Genomic DNA, 17,233 nt, shown 5'->3' with positions numbered 1-17,233 from the left:
ACGATTTCATTTTCTTATCATGCTTATTGTTGTTGTTCATGTTGTTATCAATCTATAACATGTATAACTTTTTTTTTTTAAACTGCTGAGTTTCATCACATTTAACTGCCCTAATAAAATCCAGAGATTGTTATGCATCAAAAACTATAAGGTATTTTAAAAAATTACTATCTACTGACCCACTCTAAAAATAATGGCTCAGCTAGCAACTGCAGAAAAAAAATATTTAGGCTATAAACCTTAGGCATGCCTTAGAAGAATATTACTCTTTTAGCATGTATAGGATTTTGTACACATTTATGTCTTTGTTTACAAGATATGCATGACACACACTACAACATGTAAAAATACACTAAAAATAAACTGCAGTGGATGTTAGCACTAAATGCCTTACATTGTATTCTAATCCTCTTCAAACACAGAGTCCATTATGTTGTCCTTTAGTTGTTGCCAGAAGTCCACATGTTCACTTTTTTTCTTCCCCTTCAGTTCTTTATAAATGCCATAATAATATTCCTGCTGTTCTACATCTGGCAACTGAGCAATAAGGTTCTCTATTTCATATTTTATCTGCTGAAGAGTCATGCTTTCAACACTTTCAAGTTTCTGCCTTTCCTCTACTGTCACCGGCAAGGGATTTTTCTTGCTTTTCATCTCACTTGATATGCCAAGAAATTCACTTCTTAGTAGGTCATTTCTCTTTTGTGTGGCCTTTGTGATGAAATTGATTAGATCCTCATCTAATGCAATTCCACTTATTGAAGTGTGGTCTCTCTCTTTCTTCAAATAGCCTGATCTTCTCAGCAAACAGCGGAACTCAAAGATAGGATCTTCAATCTCAATCTTGCGTGAACATCCTTTGTCATTGGTCACTCCAAATATCTGCATAGAATTTTCTTTCACTTTTTCAAGCATTTTATTTTGTCTACAAACAACCTGCCAAATTTGGTCTGTTGGTACTCCTTTGGGAATCCAAGCTTTCAGCTGTCGATTTTTCTCCTCCAATATGAAGTCAAAGTCCTCCCCAGTTGAAAAATTTGCTGTTGTTGTAATGGAGGTGTACAAATCCTGAAGCCCTTTAACTTCCATTGGCATCATCATGCTTTGCACTGCATCATGGATTTCAATGAGCTGGTATTTTGGATGGTTACGACCATGGAAAAGTTCCTTAGTCATGTACTTTGCACTCTCACAAAGCTTTGAGTTGTTTCTTCTAATTGCCATCCTAAAATTGATGATACCCTGTGAAAAGCGACACACTTGATCCATCAGATATCTAAAATTTGGAAAATTTTTAGACTGATACAAATTGTTGGAAAACTGCAAAAAACCTTTTGCATTGGCTTTTGTGTTCCCATTTAGGCACTCCCTTACATATGGTAGCACAAGTTCCCTTAGGCATGCATGGTGGAATACAAGTAGAAGATTCCATGATTTGTGGGTATCCTTACAAGATTTTGCAAACATTTTTGCCTGATCAGAAATAAATCCCATTCTTTCACAAAGTGCCTCCAAAAAAGGTATCCAGTTCAGCTCAAAGAAAGACTTGAATAGGTTCATCTCATAATGACCAGACCCAATTTTCAGGTAGAACCAATCAAATTCATACGTAAATGAAATTTCTCTTTCACCTTCGTGTTCTTCTGTTGCATGTAACTCAAACTTAACTTTGCTGTAGAAGGATTTTTGGCAGTTATTAGTGGTACAGGTTACTGCCTCTTCTTTTAGTTTTTTGCAAATCAGATAAGGTAGTCCATCGCAGCAAATAAATGTCCAACCTCTCTTTTCTCCACCATATTTTCTTATGCCATTTTCTATTCCTATTTTGCGTAATACTCTTGCAACAGTTTCTGTGCTGTTTGGATTGCAATAAACAGGATCTGTCAAAATAATTTCTTTTGCCTCTTTATGGTTGGTTGGTATATGTCCATAGAGTGTTGTTTGTTGAATTGTGGTTGAATCAATGCCTTCTTCAATGAAACTGATCTTTGTGAATGATTCAGGTTTGGCTTTGCTAGCAGATTTGGGCATTGGCATTTTTCTCAGTTCTCTAGCTTTCTTCAATCCATCCTTCTCCTGACATCCATCACATATGATTTTCCGCTTTCTGTTTCTTGTTCCACAGGATTTACACACAATGGTCACTTCTTCGAGCTCTGATTTTTTAACAAACTCATCAATATCATCTGTAATTTTTTCTGAAGTAGCTCTTTGTTCCTCCATAACAGCATTTATTGCACTGTCAACAAAATAAAAAACTTGTTCATAATGTAATTTCTCTAACTCTGTAAACCTTTCAGATGCCATTTCCATCATTTCTTGTAGAACTGAGTGCATTTTTGAAGCCACATCCCCTTCTTTAGGAAACAAACTTGACAATAAATGACAAGGCTTAAGGTCATCTTCAGTCTGGTGGTAATTTTCGCTTGAAAGATGTACATACCCTTTATTTGTTATGACGGAAATATTTGCCTTGTTATTTGCTTTAATAGCATGTTTTCTTCCTATTACTTGCTCGTTGTCAAACACATTCATGACATCACCACATGGAATTTGAGTTTCTTGAGAATCCTGCTCTCTGAGCCATTGAGTAACAGCTTTATAATGCCCAGATGGACTGGTGTTTCCCAACATGTTGACCACTGCTTTGCTTCCAGTTAGTGCATATGTAGTCAAGTTGAATAAGAAAGAAACTGGTAATATAAGGGAAGGCAAACATATCATGTATACTTGTTCAACAGTTCGAATAGTCGGCAGTAGAGTTTTATTTTCACAGCTAATTTTAAAATCCCAGTTGAATGGTTTCCTTTCCAACCCCATTATAAAAGCAAGCAAACTTTTGTTTCTGTATTGAAGCCACTGTGCACTTTCAAACCTGGCCATTTCTTCCACATCTCTGTAGGACATTGTACATCTTTTAGCATCGTTCACAATATGAGGTCTAAGAACTTGACCATAGCAGTGTGAAAGCAATGTAAAATCTGTATCAGACAGCAGAGAAAGAATTTCTATAAAAAAATCTTGTTTTTCACTTGAGTTCATTCCTTCCAAACTTTCTTTAATTAATTTGGATAATACCTTTCCTGAAAATCTGCCTGTTAAAGAATCATTTGTGGAATTCAGATTTTCTTCTTTATGCTCTCTAGAAGTCTTCGTAATAAAAATGCCTGTCTCTGGTGCATTAACACTGTCTGTTGGGCATTCAGAAGGAGACTGTATGCTTGTGGTTTCTGAAACTACTTCATCGGGTTCACGGTCTTGTTCTGACCTTTTTCTTTTAACATGTTCAAGGTTATTTACATTGCCAGTTTTCTTATACTTTCGCTTCCTGCTTTGTGGTTTTACATCCTTTTCCTCTGCTGCAAATATGACATAGCAGAGCTCACAATCTTTAGAATGAGGAAATGATATGTCATTTGGATTATTTAGAAGAAGATATTCATTGTCAACTTCGTCATGTTCTTTTAAGGCAGCCCTTATTTTATATAACCTGCGGCAATCATTTCGACATATGAACACTGGATGTTTGGAACTGTCCTCCATTTCCAAAGATATTCCAAAAGCTTTTTGAAGTTCTTCTTGAAAGTTGAGCTTATTGTACTTGCCGGTTCCTTTTATTACTTTTCCACAAAGTCTACATATGTTTTTCAGGTTTTCATGGTGTTTATCTAGATCTGTTTTATTATCATGATTATCGTTTTGCTTCATTAAATGTGTTGGCATTTCCGTTTCACTCAACTTGTTCGAGTTTATTAAATCCACTTGATCCATCATACTATCTGCAATACATTTATATATTCTGTATATGATTTTTGTGTGCTTTTATGCATGTTGTAACTCGATCATGTTTTTTATATAGATCATAAATAAAACTTAAGATATATTATCACGAACATAATTTAAAAAAAAAATTTTGACCCTCCCCTTTTTTTCTATTTAGTTATTCCTAAACATGCTAAAGATAAGCATGATAAGTGATCCATTATCGATGATTATAAAACATTCACAACTTTCAGTTTTTAAATCGTGTCATCTTAAGGATTTGTTTGTTTTTTTTTTTTATCAGTATATAAAATATAAGCATGATTTTAAAAATGACAATAACCACAGATGAGAAAATTGAATGATTTCAAAACTGAATGACAAATGATGAAAAGCAGTCATAATAAAAAAAAATGATGAAAAACAGTCATATTTAAAAATGATGAAAAACAGTCATAATAAAGATACCAAATGTATTCAATGAAATTATTCCCTCCATACACTATAAGATGCAAGATGGCACAGTGGGCAAATCTCACTGACCATTGAGCATCGTTGGGAGCAAGTGGATCTTTGTCTTGAGCAGGATTTAATCTCCCCGCCTGGTTGGGCGTCGGGCAACCCACGGAGCAAGCAGACCCGTGCAGAAAAGCCTTCCTAGGGGGCATCTGAGTTTTTTTTTTTTAAATATTATTAAAAAAAGTCTGATTTTCACATGCTGATATTTAGTAGTAAAGAGGATGTGTTCAAATCACCATGAACATAACTTTTTTTTTCCCCTCTGAAAAATTTTCAATCAGGTTACATACTCTTTTATACTGCATGTATGGTAAAAACATCCTTAAACTTCATTTAGCATTTTTGAAAATACAAAAACATGATCACTTTTATCAATGTACATCATGTACATTGCCAGGATACTCAAGTTCATTCCATATATAAAAATGTACTTGTGTGCTTTTATATGTGTTGTGTTATATGTATTTTATGTATAATATGGATAAAAATTAAGTTATGTAATCAGAATCATGATATTTTTTTTTAAAAAAATCTCCCCCCCCCCCCCCTGTTCTATATTTAGTTACATGATCCATTATCGATGATTATAAAACATTCCCAACAATCAGTTTTTCACTCTTTATCATTTTAAGTATATAAATAATGATTTACTATCAGTACATAAAATATAAACAAAAATGATTTTAAAAATGACAATAACCACAGGTACTCATAATTGTAAAAAGTGATGAAAAGCAGTCATAATAAAAAAATGATTATAAACAGTCATATTTAAAAAATGGTGAAAGCAGTCATATTTAAAAATGATGAAAAGCAGTCATATTTGAATACTAAGAAAAGCAGTCACAATAAATATGCAGTACCAAATGTATTCAATAAAATTATTCCCTCAATACACATGATACACATGTACACTATAAGAATATTAATAATTACAATCATTCAAAAAAATAATGGATTCCAGGCTAATGTGAACATGCTGACTATTTAGTGGTCAAAGGTAATCATAGTAATGCACACTTGAAAAAGTGCAGGCCCCATCTCCTCAGGTGCAAATGTTATGACTAAGATAAGTTCAAACTTCAAGGTCAAAAACCATATACATTCTAAAAAACACCTTGTCAATAATAATATGAAAGCTAGCAAGTTAATACTAATGCAAGTTTAATATTTATTATTACAAACAAACAGAAAGTCAGATAAATGAGATTTAATGCCCACCTGCATAAATATGAAGATGCATTACATCTTGAAACCAGAAGTCTCTGTTGAGACTGTAGCTCTACTGGTTTATACATAAAACAAAGGAAGAGAAAAGTAGCAGCTGGGACTTGAAACTTTAAAATAGCAATTAATATAAAAATGGTCCTTGCCGCTTATCAAAATAAAAACCAATGCACAGAATAATGTATCTTAGTATAAAAATTTCTATTTTTAGTTACCATGGTTACCATGGCAAAATCGTTTATCGAAATCCAAAACCGATACACAGAATTATGAACCTTAGTATAGCCTACTTGTGTGCCAAGTTATATTGAAATCAGATCAAAACTGTAGGAGAAGCATTTTGAAAGAATTTCACAGAAATTTCTATTTTTAGTTACCATGGCAAAATCGTTTATCGAAATCCAAAACCGATACACAGAATTATGTAACTTAGTGTAGTCTACTTGTGTGCCAAGTTATATTGAAATCAAACCAAAACTGTAGGAGGAGTAGCATTTTGAAATAATTTCACAGAATTTTCTATTTTTAGCAACCATGGCAACATCGTTCATCAAAATCCAAAACAGATGCACAGAATTGTGTATATTAGTGAAGTTTACTTGTGTGCCAAGTTATATTGAAATCGGACCAAAACTGTAGGAGGAGTAGCATTTTGAAAAATTGTTTACAAACTGACAGACAGACGGACAGACAGACAGACGGACGGACGACGAACGCATTACTATCGCATAAGCTCTTCTGGTCTCTGACCAGTAGAGCTAAAAAAGTACATATCTATTAGGCTATTCAAAGTTTTTCTGCTGTTTAGCGTTCATCAATATTTCAAAACCTAGCTACCTATTTGCAAAAAAACACGATTTGATTTCAATTCCTTAGTAAAATGAAGTATTTAATACTTAAAATACATCCCACATTACATCATTTACGTAAATTCTATACACTGAAATATATAGCAAAATTAACAGAACTCGAAGATTTTTTAACAGAATAACTAATTTCAGGACTCCATATTTTGCTTGTTTTTTTCTGACATGGGGTATCAATAACCAAGGTGCATGTGGACGCTAAACATAGAAAAAAACATGGAATGGCCTTAAAAAAATACTTGGCAAAGACTGATATCCTATTTAAATGACTCAATTTTTAATTTAACAAAATTCCCATTAGCGCTCAACTGAGTAAATTTACCCCTGCTGTTTTCACCAAATTTCCCCTTTGTAATACTCATTGTGACCCCACCCTACCCACAGGGGCCACGATTTCAAAACTTAAAACTTTAACAAATGGGGGTAGGGGTAAGTTTTGTAAGGGAGGGGAATTGATAATCTCTTCTTATGATTTCATTTGTGTAACAAGAGCCATGCATGACATCAATCTTTTTTCAGAACTTTGAATTTTACTCATTTAATTCTTTTCAAAATGAACTTGAAATGACAATTTTTAGAAAATAATACTGAATTTTTAATTTTTATTTCTTTTTTTCCAATTTTGTTATCCATGCTGATCATGCTGATGTAGCATATAGTATATATGTAGTATGTAGTACCACTTTATTTTGTCTTTATACATGATACTGATGATAAGAACTGTAATCATGGTAATGTGGACAGATTTTTATGCCCTAGCTGAGCCTGCAGATTCAAGCAACAGCATACAGATCTGTTCTTGGGTCAAACAAACAGCTGTTATCCTCATACCAAGTCAACATGGTCAAGAACGTATGTTTATTCTTCAGCATGTTCAGTGTTGAGGTGTAATTTAAACATTTAAATAAAATAATACATGTAATATTTTACATGTTTTAAACTGAATACAACTGATGATCAATGCTGATAAAACAGTCAAAATATTTTAAAAAATAGTTTCAAAGATTTTTTCCCCCATCTGCTGTTTAGCTATCATGTTTATTAATCATGCTAATATACCATGTATACAGCAACTGAAGCAGTGAACATGATGGTGAACAAAAATTATGCTACATGACATGCTGTTCAATTTTTTAAGAAATGACTGAAATTCATCATTATTTATAATAATTTATAATATCCAATTATAACTGAATTCCATCATTTAATTCATAAAAGACTAAATCTAGTCATTTACATACGCATGATTAATCTATTAATTTCCAAAAAATGTTTTCAGACTACATAAGAAAATTGCTGGTATACATGGTATATTTGTATGTAATCTGATCATCATAAATATATACATATATTTATCGTTTATCATGATAAAATAAAACAAGCAAAAAAAAATAATAATAATCCAAGCTGTCCTAATCATGCTAATTGACCAGTACCCCTATAGGCAACTATACGAGAGGGGTTTCATGTAGTTTAAAATAAATTTTAAAAAACTTTTTAATAAAATAGAAAAGAACAAAAAAAAAAAAAAACAAACAAACAAAAAAAAAATTAAAAAAAATAAAAACCTCTGCTTTAGTGTCAGAAAATAAAACACCTGAATCTATTAAAATATTAAATATTATGAGGCAGTATTAGGGTTTTATAATATAGTCTTCTTTCTTTTTTTTTTTTACTCATCTGATTTTTAATTATTTATATCCAGCATACAGCCATGAACACAAATGTATGCTACAGGACATGCTGTTTGATTTTTTAAGAAATGACTGAATTTCATCATTATTATTAATAATTTATAATTATTACAAAATATAACTGAATTCCATCATTAAATCTATAAACATGATAAAAGGACTAAATCTAGTCAAATACATGATAAGAAGAGTCTGTACCAAATCATGACAACAATCATGACAATTATAATCTCTTTTCACAAATGGTTCCAATGAGAATCTGGTATGTTTGTATATAATCATGATAACATTTATACACCATGTACACATATACATTGTATATATTTATAATTAATGTAATGTAAAAAAAATTGTGAAATATTTGACCCTAAAACATACATATGCCAGGGATTATTTATCGTGTTTAAAACATTCTCTTCATTTCAACATGTTAAATACGACATATTACAAGTCCTGGATAACTGAACTACCCAGGCCGATGTGCACGCCCAAAACGTCTACAAGAATGGAAGAGTTATCTGTCCATATATTTTATTAAATAGCAAAGAAAACAAATATGACGATATTACGTCTTTTTTCCGAAATGGGTGGGTATGGGCGCACTGAAATATCTCGATAATTTTACGGGGCGCACTAATTTTTTATTTCCTCAATGTTTTGTCAAGATATTTCTCTACACGGGCGCACTAATTTTTTATCTTTTATTCCTCAGGTTATGTGTCAAAAATAAAGACCAATACTCTGTAAAATACTTTGATTACACTGCAACAAGGATTCTGATTTGTCCAATATATTAATTGATCATAAATTATTAATTACAGCACAGACTTGCTAACTTACCAGTTATCATTAATTACAGGACAGCCCTGTTAATTGACCAGTAATCATTAATTACAGGACAGCCCTGTTAATTGACCAGTAATTATTACCAGTAATCATTAATTACAGGACAGCCCTGTTAATTGACCAGTACAAGAAGAAGGCCTCACTGTATGGTAGTAACGCCCTCTTTATCCCGCTGGGAGATGACTTCCGATACGACAGAGTTGATGAATGCGAGAGACAGTTTGACAATTATCAGAAAATCTTTGATTACCTCGACAAGAACCCACAGCTAGGGGTCAAGGTAAGTTTTGATAAAAATCCTCAGTCAGGGGTCAATGTAAGATGCCCACAGCTAGGGGTCAAGGTTACCCTAAGCTAGGGTCCCAGATAAGATGCCCACAGCTAGGGGTCAAGGTTAGGTTTGATAAGAACCCAAAGCTAGGGGTCAAGTTAAGATGTTCAGAAACTTTTATCCAGGCATTGATAGGAGTCTTTAATTATTTCAACAAGAACCCTCAGCAAGGTGTCAAGACCGATATAAATGTTAAAATTGATCAGAACCCATGACAAGGATGTTAATATGATGATGAGGGACTTACTAAAGAAGCAATAAGTGAAGAAATTTATGAACAATTAAGCACTGAGTGTCTGATATTATGCCGAAAAATTCAAAGAACTTGTGTTATTGTAAATCATGATTGTTTCATTTGCAATATTTTCATTTACACGTAATTACTTTTTAATGTAAAGGAGTCTCAGTCTATATAATAAAAAGAATGACTTTTGAAGGCTAATTGGTAGTTTCAAGATGGAAGCTGTACATAAAAACTGGACTTTGATCCTGGAGTTCACATTCAATTGAAATCTAAGTTCACTTATTCCATACTACTGTAAAGGCACTTTGGAACTTTGTACTCTGTTTGATATTGATAGGTTCACTTGTGAACCTTTATGTTGTTGTCAGGACAGAAAGCCTAGAAAAATTCTGTGTCATGTGTTTGTTGTATTTATCAACAACATCATGAATCAATCCAGCAAGATGTCAAGTGTATTTGACTTAATTATATTTCTCAAGTTGAAAGCGTAATTAATCATTGTTGATTTTTTTTGTTAAACAAAGTTGAAGTTTGGACAAGTAAATGTCTTGGTCACTTCTCCAAATGGACAAATAGAGAAAAAAAGTTAATGTCAAATCCTAAACTTAATGTGAAAATTTAGTTATACAGCAGTTCTTCCTTTACATGTACAATTAAGATTAATAACTTGTTTCTTTCAGGCTTAGATTAGTACACTGATTATTTCAGTAAATATTCTGGATTTGTTTTACATGTCTCTGATTCTTGTTCCAGGCACAGTTTGGTACCCTGACTGAGTATTTCAATAAAATCCACGAGTTATCTGGGTCACGGCCTGGCAGTAAGCCCCCCGACTACCCCGTTCTGACCGGGGATTTCTTCACGTACGCCGACAAGGATGACCACTACTGGTCTGGTTATTTTACCTCACGACCATTCCAGAAACAGCTTGACCGACATATCGAAACAAGTCTTAGGTTAGTATTACTGGTCTGGCTATTTTAGAATGTACGTCCTGGCCATTCCGGAACAGCTTGACAGACACATAGAAACAAGTCTTAGGTAATTTGTACTTCTGCAAAACTTAAAAGTAATAAGCCTTTCATAACCTTGAATATTCTCAACCAAACCTTCTTATTATTCATAGTAAGGTTTACAAGTAGACCTCTTTTCACAGCCTATCTTTGACAATAAGATTTGACAAACCTTTATTACTTGGTTTTGCAAGGAATATCGATTTGAAAAAAACAAATTTCAGTTTGACAGATTGCCTGTCTGAGTTTTATTTCTGTAAACTTCCTGTAACAGGTCAGCAGAGGTTACTTTTATCTAATTATTGGACAGTTAATTTTATCTCATGATAGGACAGTTGAGAAAACTTCAAGTCTAGTTTCATTTTACTTGTATCTCTACAGATCAGCTGAGATAGCCCTGAGCCTTGCCTCGGTCCACCAGAAGAAGCACCTGTTGACTGGTTTCCCGGTGGACCAGATGATGCGGCTGTTGGTGGAGGCCAGGAGACACCTGGGTCTGTTCCAGCACCACGACGGGATCACTGGCACCGCCAAGGACTTTGTAGTGGTGGATTACGGAGAAAAGTAAGTACCTAGAATGGAATCAAAGTACTGATAAATCACGACGAAATCACTGGCACCGCCAAGGACTTTGTAGTGGTCGATTACAGAGAAAAGTGTGTACCTAGAATGGAATCAAAGTACTGAAAGTACCTAAACAGCATCTCGACACATCAAAGTACTGAGAGTACTGAAACAGAACCACAACGGAATCAAATAACTGAGAGTACTGATAAATCACGACGGAATCACCGGCACCGCGAAGGACTTTGTAGTGGTCAGTTAGAGAGAAAAGTAAGTACATGTACCTACAACGTAATCAAAGTACTGAAAGTACTGATTAATCACGACAGAATCACTGGAACCGCCAAAGACTTTGTAGCAGTCAATTACGGAGAAAGGTTAGTACTTACATTGGTATCAAAGTACTGATAAATCACAACAGAATCACCGGCACCTCCAAGGACTTTGTAGTGGTCAATTACAGAGAAAGTTAAGTCATTGTTGTCGTTGTAAACTTGTTACATTGTCATCTTCTCAAAAACCACTGGGCCAAATTCAAACTTGCCACAAAGTAGCCTTGGGTGAAGAGGTTTCAAGTTTGTTCAAATGAAGGGGTTAGCGAGGGGTCACAATGGGAGATCTAGTAATATGTTGGAAAAATCTTAGCCAAATTAATCATGTATGCTTTATTGATATAGTGACATTCTCAAGTAATAAAAAAATTTGAATCCACCCTCCCCCAACAAGTAAACTTTTCAATACTGAGTTGACTTGTGTTATTTAACTAGTCCACGTACTCATGTGAGTGATGTGGTCCATGGTCTTCTATTATATATATGTATCTCTTAGTGCAAGGGAAGACAATAGAATTTTACAGTACTGTAGTTGTCCTTATTCATGCCGCTTCATATTATGAGATGTATCTATTTTACCAGACTTCTGACAGCAGAAAACAACTGTAAGACCATCATTACTGAGGCCGTGACCTTTATCTCCATGGCAACCAAGAGTGATTACAAACAAAGCATATTCTTTGATATTGTAAGATTTTTTTGTTACTTTTTTGTGATTGTTTGTAAAGGAAAGAGGCAAAAAAATTGTCTCTGTGTTAGCAAAGGAAAAAACATTCAAGTAAATTTATTTTCTTAACTTACAAGGATAAGGTTTAATTGAAATCAAACAGTATTATACATAGGGTTGGACACCGGTACACGGTACCAATACCGTACCGAATAGTTACTTCCAAAATACTGGTAAAATACCGTTTCATTTCATACCGGTACTGATAACGGTATTTCTTTATCTTTAAAATATTGTTATACATTACAAATTATTTTTTAGTCAAGATTACAGACTCGCTAAAATGGAATTCTCCGTGCATTGAAAGGGTAGGCTAATCAACGAAATCATATAAGTAAGAATTCCTTTCTACAGCCGATATCGAGGGAAACCAATGCGTATTAAAAATATTTAAATTAATCTTGTTTCAGTTTTATTAATAGAAACTGATAGAAATTGTCAATTAAAAAGGCAAAACGTTGCGGATTTGTGATGTCATTTCTCTTCATTTTTCATGTTTCGTCATTTAGTGCTACCAAGCAAAATGGCGACTGGATGAGACGATCAGCTGTAATTTAGCAGAGAATTAAACGGCGGTGTTTTTAATCTTATTTTTTATTTTATAGAGATTCAGATTATTTTGTTTTGTTGATCATTTAATAAAAGGTTGAATTATAGAAATAGAATATATTTAACACATTTTTGACTATAATATTGAAAGTTGGTTATAAGCAGTGATAATTGAAAGCACATTTGTTATTAAAATAAACCCGGATCTCTATACATCAAGGTATAGTACCGTATCGTCAAAAATACCGTATCGTTTCAAAAATATCGGTATGGTATCATACCGTTTCATCCTTAACGGTATCCAACCCTAATTATACATTTTGTAAATGAAAAAAGAAAAAGAGGTTTTCTGTTCAGCATTGCATCTTTAAATGCAAAAAACTTGTATATGTTGGAATCAATTTAATTGATAATATTATACAAATATGGACTCAATATGCATTTATAATGACCCAGGATGACAATATTGACCGAAGATACATGTGGTATATCGACCGAGGGCGCTAGCCCGAGGTATAAAACCTGCCTATATAACTTTATTTACTTTACATTGTGTCACCAATGGGTATTATAACACACACTATTGCACCTATATTGAGTCCATATTTATTATATTATATAAATAATAATTTCCCAAATTTAATAGTACAATGTATATATTTTCCTAATGTTTACAGAGATAGTATTAACCATAAATAAGTTGAATGTAAGTGTTTCAGAATTCATTGAATATTGTTAACATTTGAGAAAATTTCAGCTTCGATAACTAATTTTAACCCATATCATAATAATAACGCAAGATATCTATCTCAGAATAACACAGAGTACCCCCTCCCCCAGATTGAGAATCACTCTCGTTTTCACTTGCAGAGGAAATGCATTGACAAATTATAAATACCTGTCTTCTAAGATAAGATCCAATCTTACATTGCATGCTTGTCATCATTTTTTAGTCTCCGTAATCGCGTAAACACCGTCAAATCTCTAATCACCGAGTGGAAAAGTCGAACTCAACCATGAAATGGTATATGTTCTAAGTATTACTGTATTCCACAAAAATATTCACAGATATCCTTGTAATTTTTTTGTATTATCAGCCTCATAGTTCTTCACTATATCTTTTAAATTTTCCTCACCTACAACTTGCGCACTTCCATGTTTGTCTAAAGCGAAAGTGAAAACGAGGCAGCTTGTGCGAGTCATTATTCGCTTTCAGCGGTCGTTATTAAAAAATAAGTACTTTTTATTGACCAATCAGATTACCAGATTTCACAAAGTTATATAATATATGTTAATGATTGATTTATGATTGACATGTTATAGGACGAGACCAGGAAAAGCCATGACACCTTAATAGAAAGAAACCTGCTGCAAGTTACATCTAAACCCAGGTAATTATTATAATATACTACATGTATGTGTTATATCTAAACGAGTGTCATAAATATGTTGACGGTGAAATTGTTATGGCAAGCGCAGATATTTATTTAAGGAACGAAGCTTATTTCAGCTTTTGTTACACCATATAACATAACTTAGTGCAGTTTACGCTTTATAAACTGTTTGCAGCTGACATAAGTGATATAGAACTTGTAAACAAATGTTAGGCTCGTTATTAACCTATGTATGGGTTTTCTAAGTACGCAGGTTAGATCGATAGGCAAAAAAAATTAAAAAACGTATGAAAAACTTGTTTACATTGTAAATAAAATAAGAATTATTTTACTTGCTAATTTTGTTCATTTTTATACATGAAAACAAGTATAGGAAGTCAGTTTATTACTTTATAATATATGTATAGGTAGAGATTAATGTGTGATTAGGTCATGTATTAACCTCTGAAAAATACATTAGAATCTGAAAATATTTGTTTTCTTATGCTTCTGGGTTTTATTGCGTGCATGTTATATATATTTATGTGAGCTACTGCTTTCTGGGCAGTGGCCGCTAACTTCAAGTGCGCACTGGACCGGGATATAGTGGAGAGATATTCACAAATGTATATAAAATCATATGATTACACACTGCCCATCTGTAACATACATCTAACTCAAATATCCTTAACTTTTATGTATATCACACATCTGTAACATGTTTCTTGTGTTTTTTTTCAGTTCTGTGATTTTGTACAATTCTCTGATCTACCCCTGATTAGGAAGTGGTAATCTGCTAAGTTAATAATTATGATAACTGGTGCCTCTCTCAAAATTGTAAATTGTGAATTTCATGGCCCCTATTGGACAGAACCCACCAATTGTTTGAAGTTGTTACACAGTCAAGGTGACCTTGATGCCCGTAGGCCTGTTGTTATTCTTAGTAATATGCAAAATATATCCTGTTATATATAGTAATCATGTAATTTTGTGAGACACACCAATCGGGAAATAAAATTACTTTTTTTATACGGTTTTGAAAAAATATTAATGTTTTCAACTGTTTCCCAAACTTCTGTTGGACAATTATTTTCATTGCTTTTGGACAATTGTAAAAGCATTTGCAATAAAAAGTACCTATTAAAAAGTGGAAATAAACATAAAAGATTGTGTTATAAAAATACATGTCAACATACACCTGTGTTTTAATCATGATGATTTTAATTTGAACACTGTTTTTAAAAGAACATAGATGTTAAACTGTAAAAAACCACCTGTTCTGTGAACAGTTCTGTGATTTTGTACAATTCTCTGGCCCACCCCAGACAGGAAGTGGTCAATCTCCACGTTAGTGACCCTAATGTAGAGGTCATTGACCCCCGCGGAAAGGTCATCTCCTCCCAGACTGACCCCTACTGGAAAGAACCCACCACCATGTCTGAAAGGCGATTCAAGGTAGACTTCATTTAGATGTTGTATCCCCAGGGGTGGGATGAAATACTGTATCCTGTGGATTCCTTAATAATCGTGTAATTTCCTTGGACACACTAATCGGGAAATAAAATAACTTTTATTTATAAGGTTTTGAAATCTATGTAAAATCTCTTGATCAAATGTCCGTTCGACAATTATTATTCTCGCACACTTCGATGTTGAAAAGCCAATTGCAATGCAAATTACCCGCGAAAAATAAGGAATCTACTGTAAAGATTGTGTTTAAAAATAAAGGTAACTGTCAATCAATATCAGTTTTAATCATGACGATTTTAAATTGATGTTTTTTAAAAGAACATGAGATGTTAAACTAAAAATATAACCCCTAGTTGAACAATGTTAAACGTTTAATATTCAGTCTTGAAACTCTCTACATACATGAACATGTATATTAACTTGCTGTTTAAAAGTATACAACATCTTGCAATTTTAGTAGTGTTTTAATTTTCATTGACAAAATCACAATTCACATCTGTATGATATTTGTAGCTGTTTTATAGTTGTCCTTTGTTGCTGATATATGTAATGTCTGTTTTATAGCTGTCTTTGGTTGCTGAGGTCCCTGCTCTAGGAATCGCTCGGTACCAGATCTCTGTATGATGTTTGTAATGTCTGTTTTATAGCTGTCCTTCGTTGCTGATGTCCCCGCTCTAGGAATCGCTCGGTATCAGGTCACACAGAAGGAACACAGCTCTCATAACAGTCACAGTAAAGTCACATTCTACAACAGTGGGGAACCCTCCTATGGGTAAGTTACACTATTCTCAATTTAAGCCCCATCTAAGTAAGTCTAGATTTTAAGTTCTATCTAAGTAAGTCTAAATTTTAAGTCTTATCTGAGTTAGTCAAAATTTTAAGTCCCATCTGATTAAGTCTAAATTTTTAGTTCCCATCTTAATTTGTCTAAATTTAGAGTCCAATTTGAATTAGTCTAAATTTTTATTCCCATCTGAGTTAGTCAAAATTTTCAGTTTCATCTGAGATAGTCTAAATTTTTAAGTCCCATCTGAGTTAGTCAAAATTTTTAATCTCTTCTGAGTTAGTCAAAATTTTAAGTCCCATCTGAGTAAGTAAAAGTGTTAATTCTTTCCTGAGTTACTTTAAATTTCAAGTCTCATCTGAGTTCAGGGCTCTCGATTCTCTAAATCTGGGGCTAATATTCGGCCCCGTTCCCAATGCAAAAAAGGTATCTTTTTTCCCAAAAGAAAGGTGTAAATTTCCCAATTTCCATCTATAGCAAAATATTAATTAAAAAATAAAAGTCCATCAATCTTAATCACAAAAAAAAAACAAACAAACAAACAAAACACACTTGCAAATGAAAGTGAAACTGTACTACTAATATTTTATTAGTTCACGCCAAATGCATTCGGAAACTGGTTCCGGGAACCAGGTTATTGTTTGTACAAAAATGTGTACCAACTATGAGTGCAGAGTATCTTGTCATGTAGTTTCGACAAAAAACATCATTTTGGTTTCAAAAATAGACATTTCATTTCAACATTAGTAAGCTGCACCTAGAAACATACCCGCGCTTTGGGATGTTCAGTCTCGCGCTGTATTGGTAAGCAAAGTTGTCCATGTGATCGAGGAAATTCGGGACTATGTGACCAGCGACTGTCACTCAGAAAGACATATAACCGTAATATCAACACTCAAAGATAGTAATGAAAAAGCTAATGTACTTTCATA

General features: G+C 33.4%; 1 protein-coding gene across 1 annotated transcript in view; it reads left to right on the top strand.

Moving 5' to 3' along the window:
- Nucleotides 1–17,233, top strand: part of LOC134244421 (alpha-mannosidase 2x-like) — a gene marked incomplete at its 5' end in the record, with an annotated part of 39,692 nt that overhangs the window by 10,767 nt on the left and 11,692 nt on the right. Inside the window, 7 exons of the mRNA XM_062726689.1 lie at nucleotides 9,017–9,194; nucleotides 10,243–10,445; nucleotides 10,884–11,066; nucleotides 11,981–12,086; nucleotides 13,998–14,065; nucleotides 15,337–15,502; nucleotides 16,165–16,289. Of these exons, the coding sequence (XP_062582673.1) occupies nucleotides 9,017–9,194; nucleotides 10,243–10,445; nucleotides 10,884–11,066; nucleotides 11,981–12,086; nucleotides 13,998–14,065; nucleotides 15,337–15,502; nucleotides 16,165–16,289 (1,029 nt within the window). The remainder of the gene's footprint in view (nucleotides 1–9,016; nucleotides 9,195–10,242; nucleotides 10,446–10,883; nucleotides 11,067–11,980; nucleotides 12,087–13,997; nucleotides 14,066–15,336; nucleotides 15,503–16,164; nucleotides 16,290–17,233) is intronic.

The sequence above is a fragment of the Saccostrea cucullata genome, unplaced genomic scaffold (assembly GCF_032062105.1).
Source record: "Saccostrea cucullata isolate Sc308-1 unplaced genomic scaffold, CSIRO_AGI_Scuc_v1 ctg1149, whole genome shotgun sequence".
NCBI lineage: Eukaryota > Metazoa > Mollusca > Bivalvia > Ostreida > Ostreidae > Saccostrea > Saccostrea cuccullata.
Note: the sequence above shows the minus strand (reverse complement) of the source record. Positions and strands in the feature narration are given on the sequence as shown.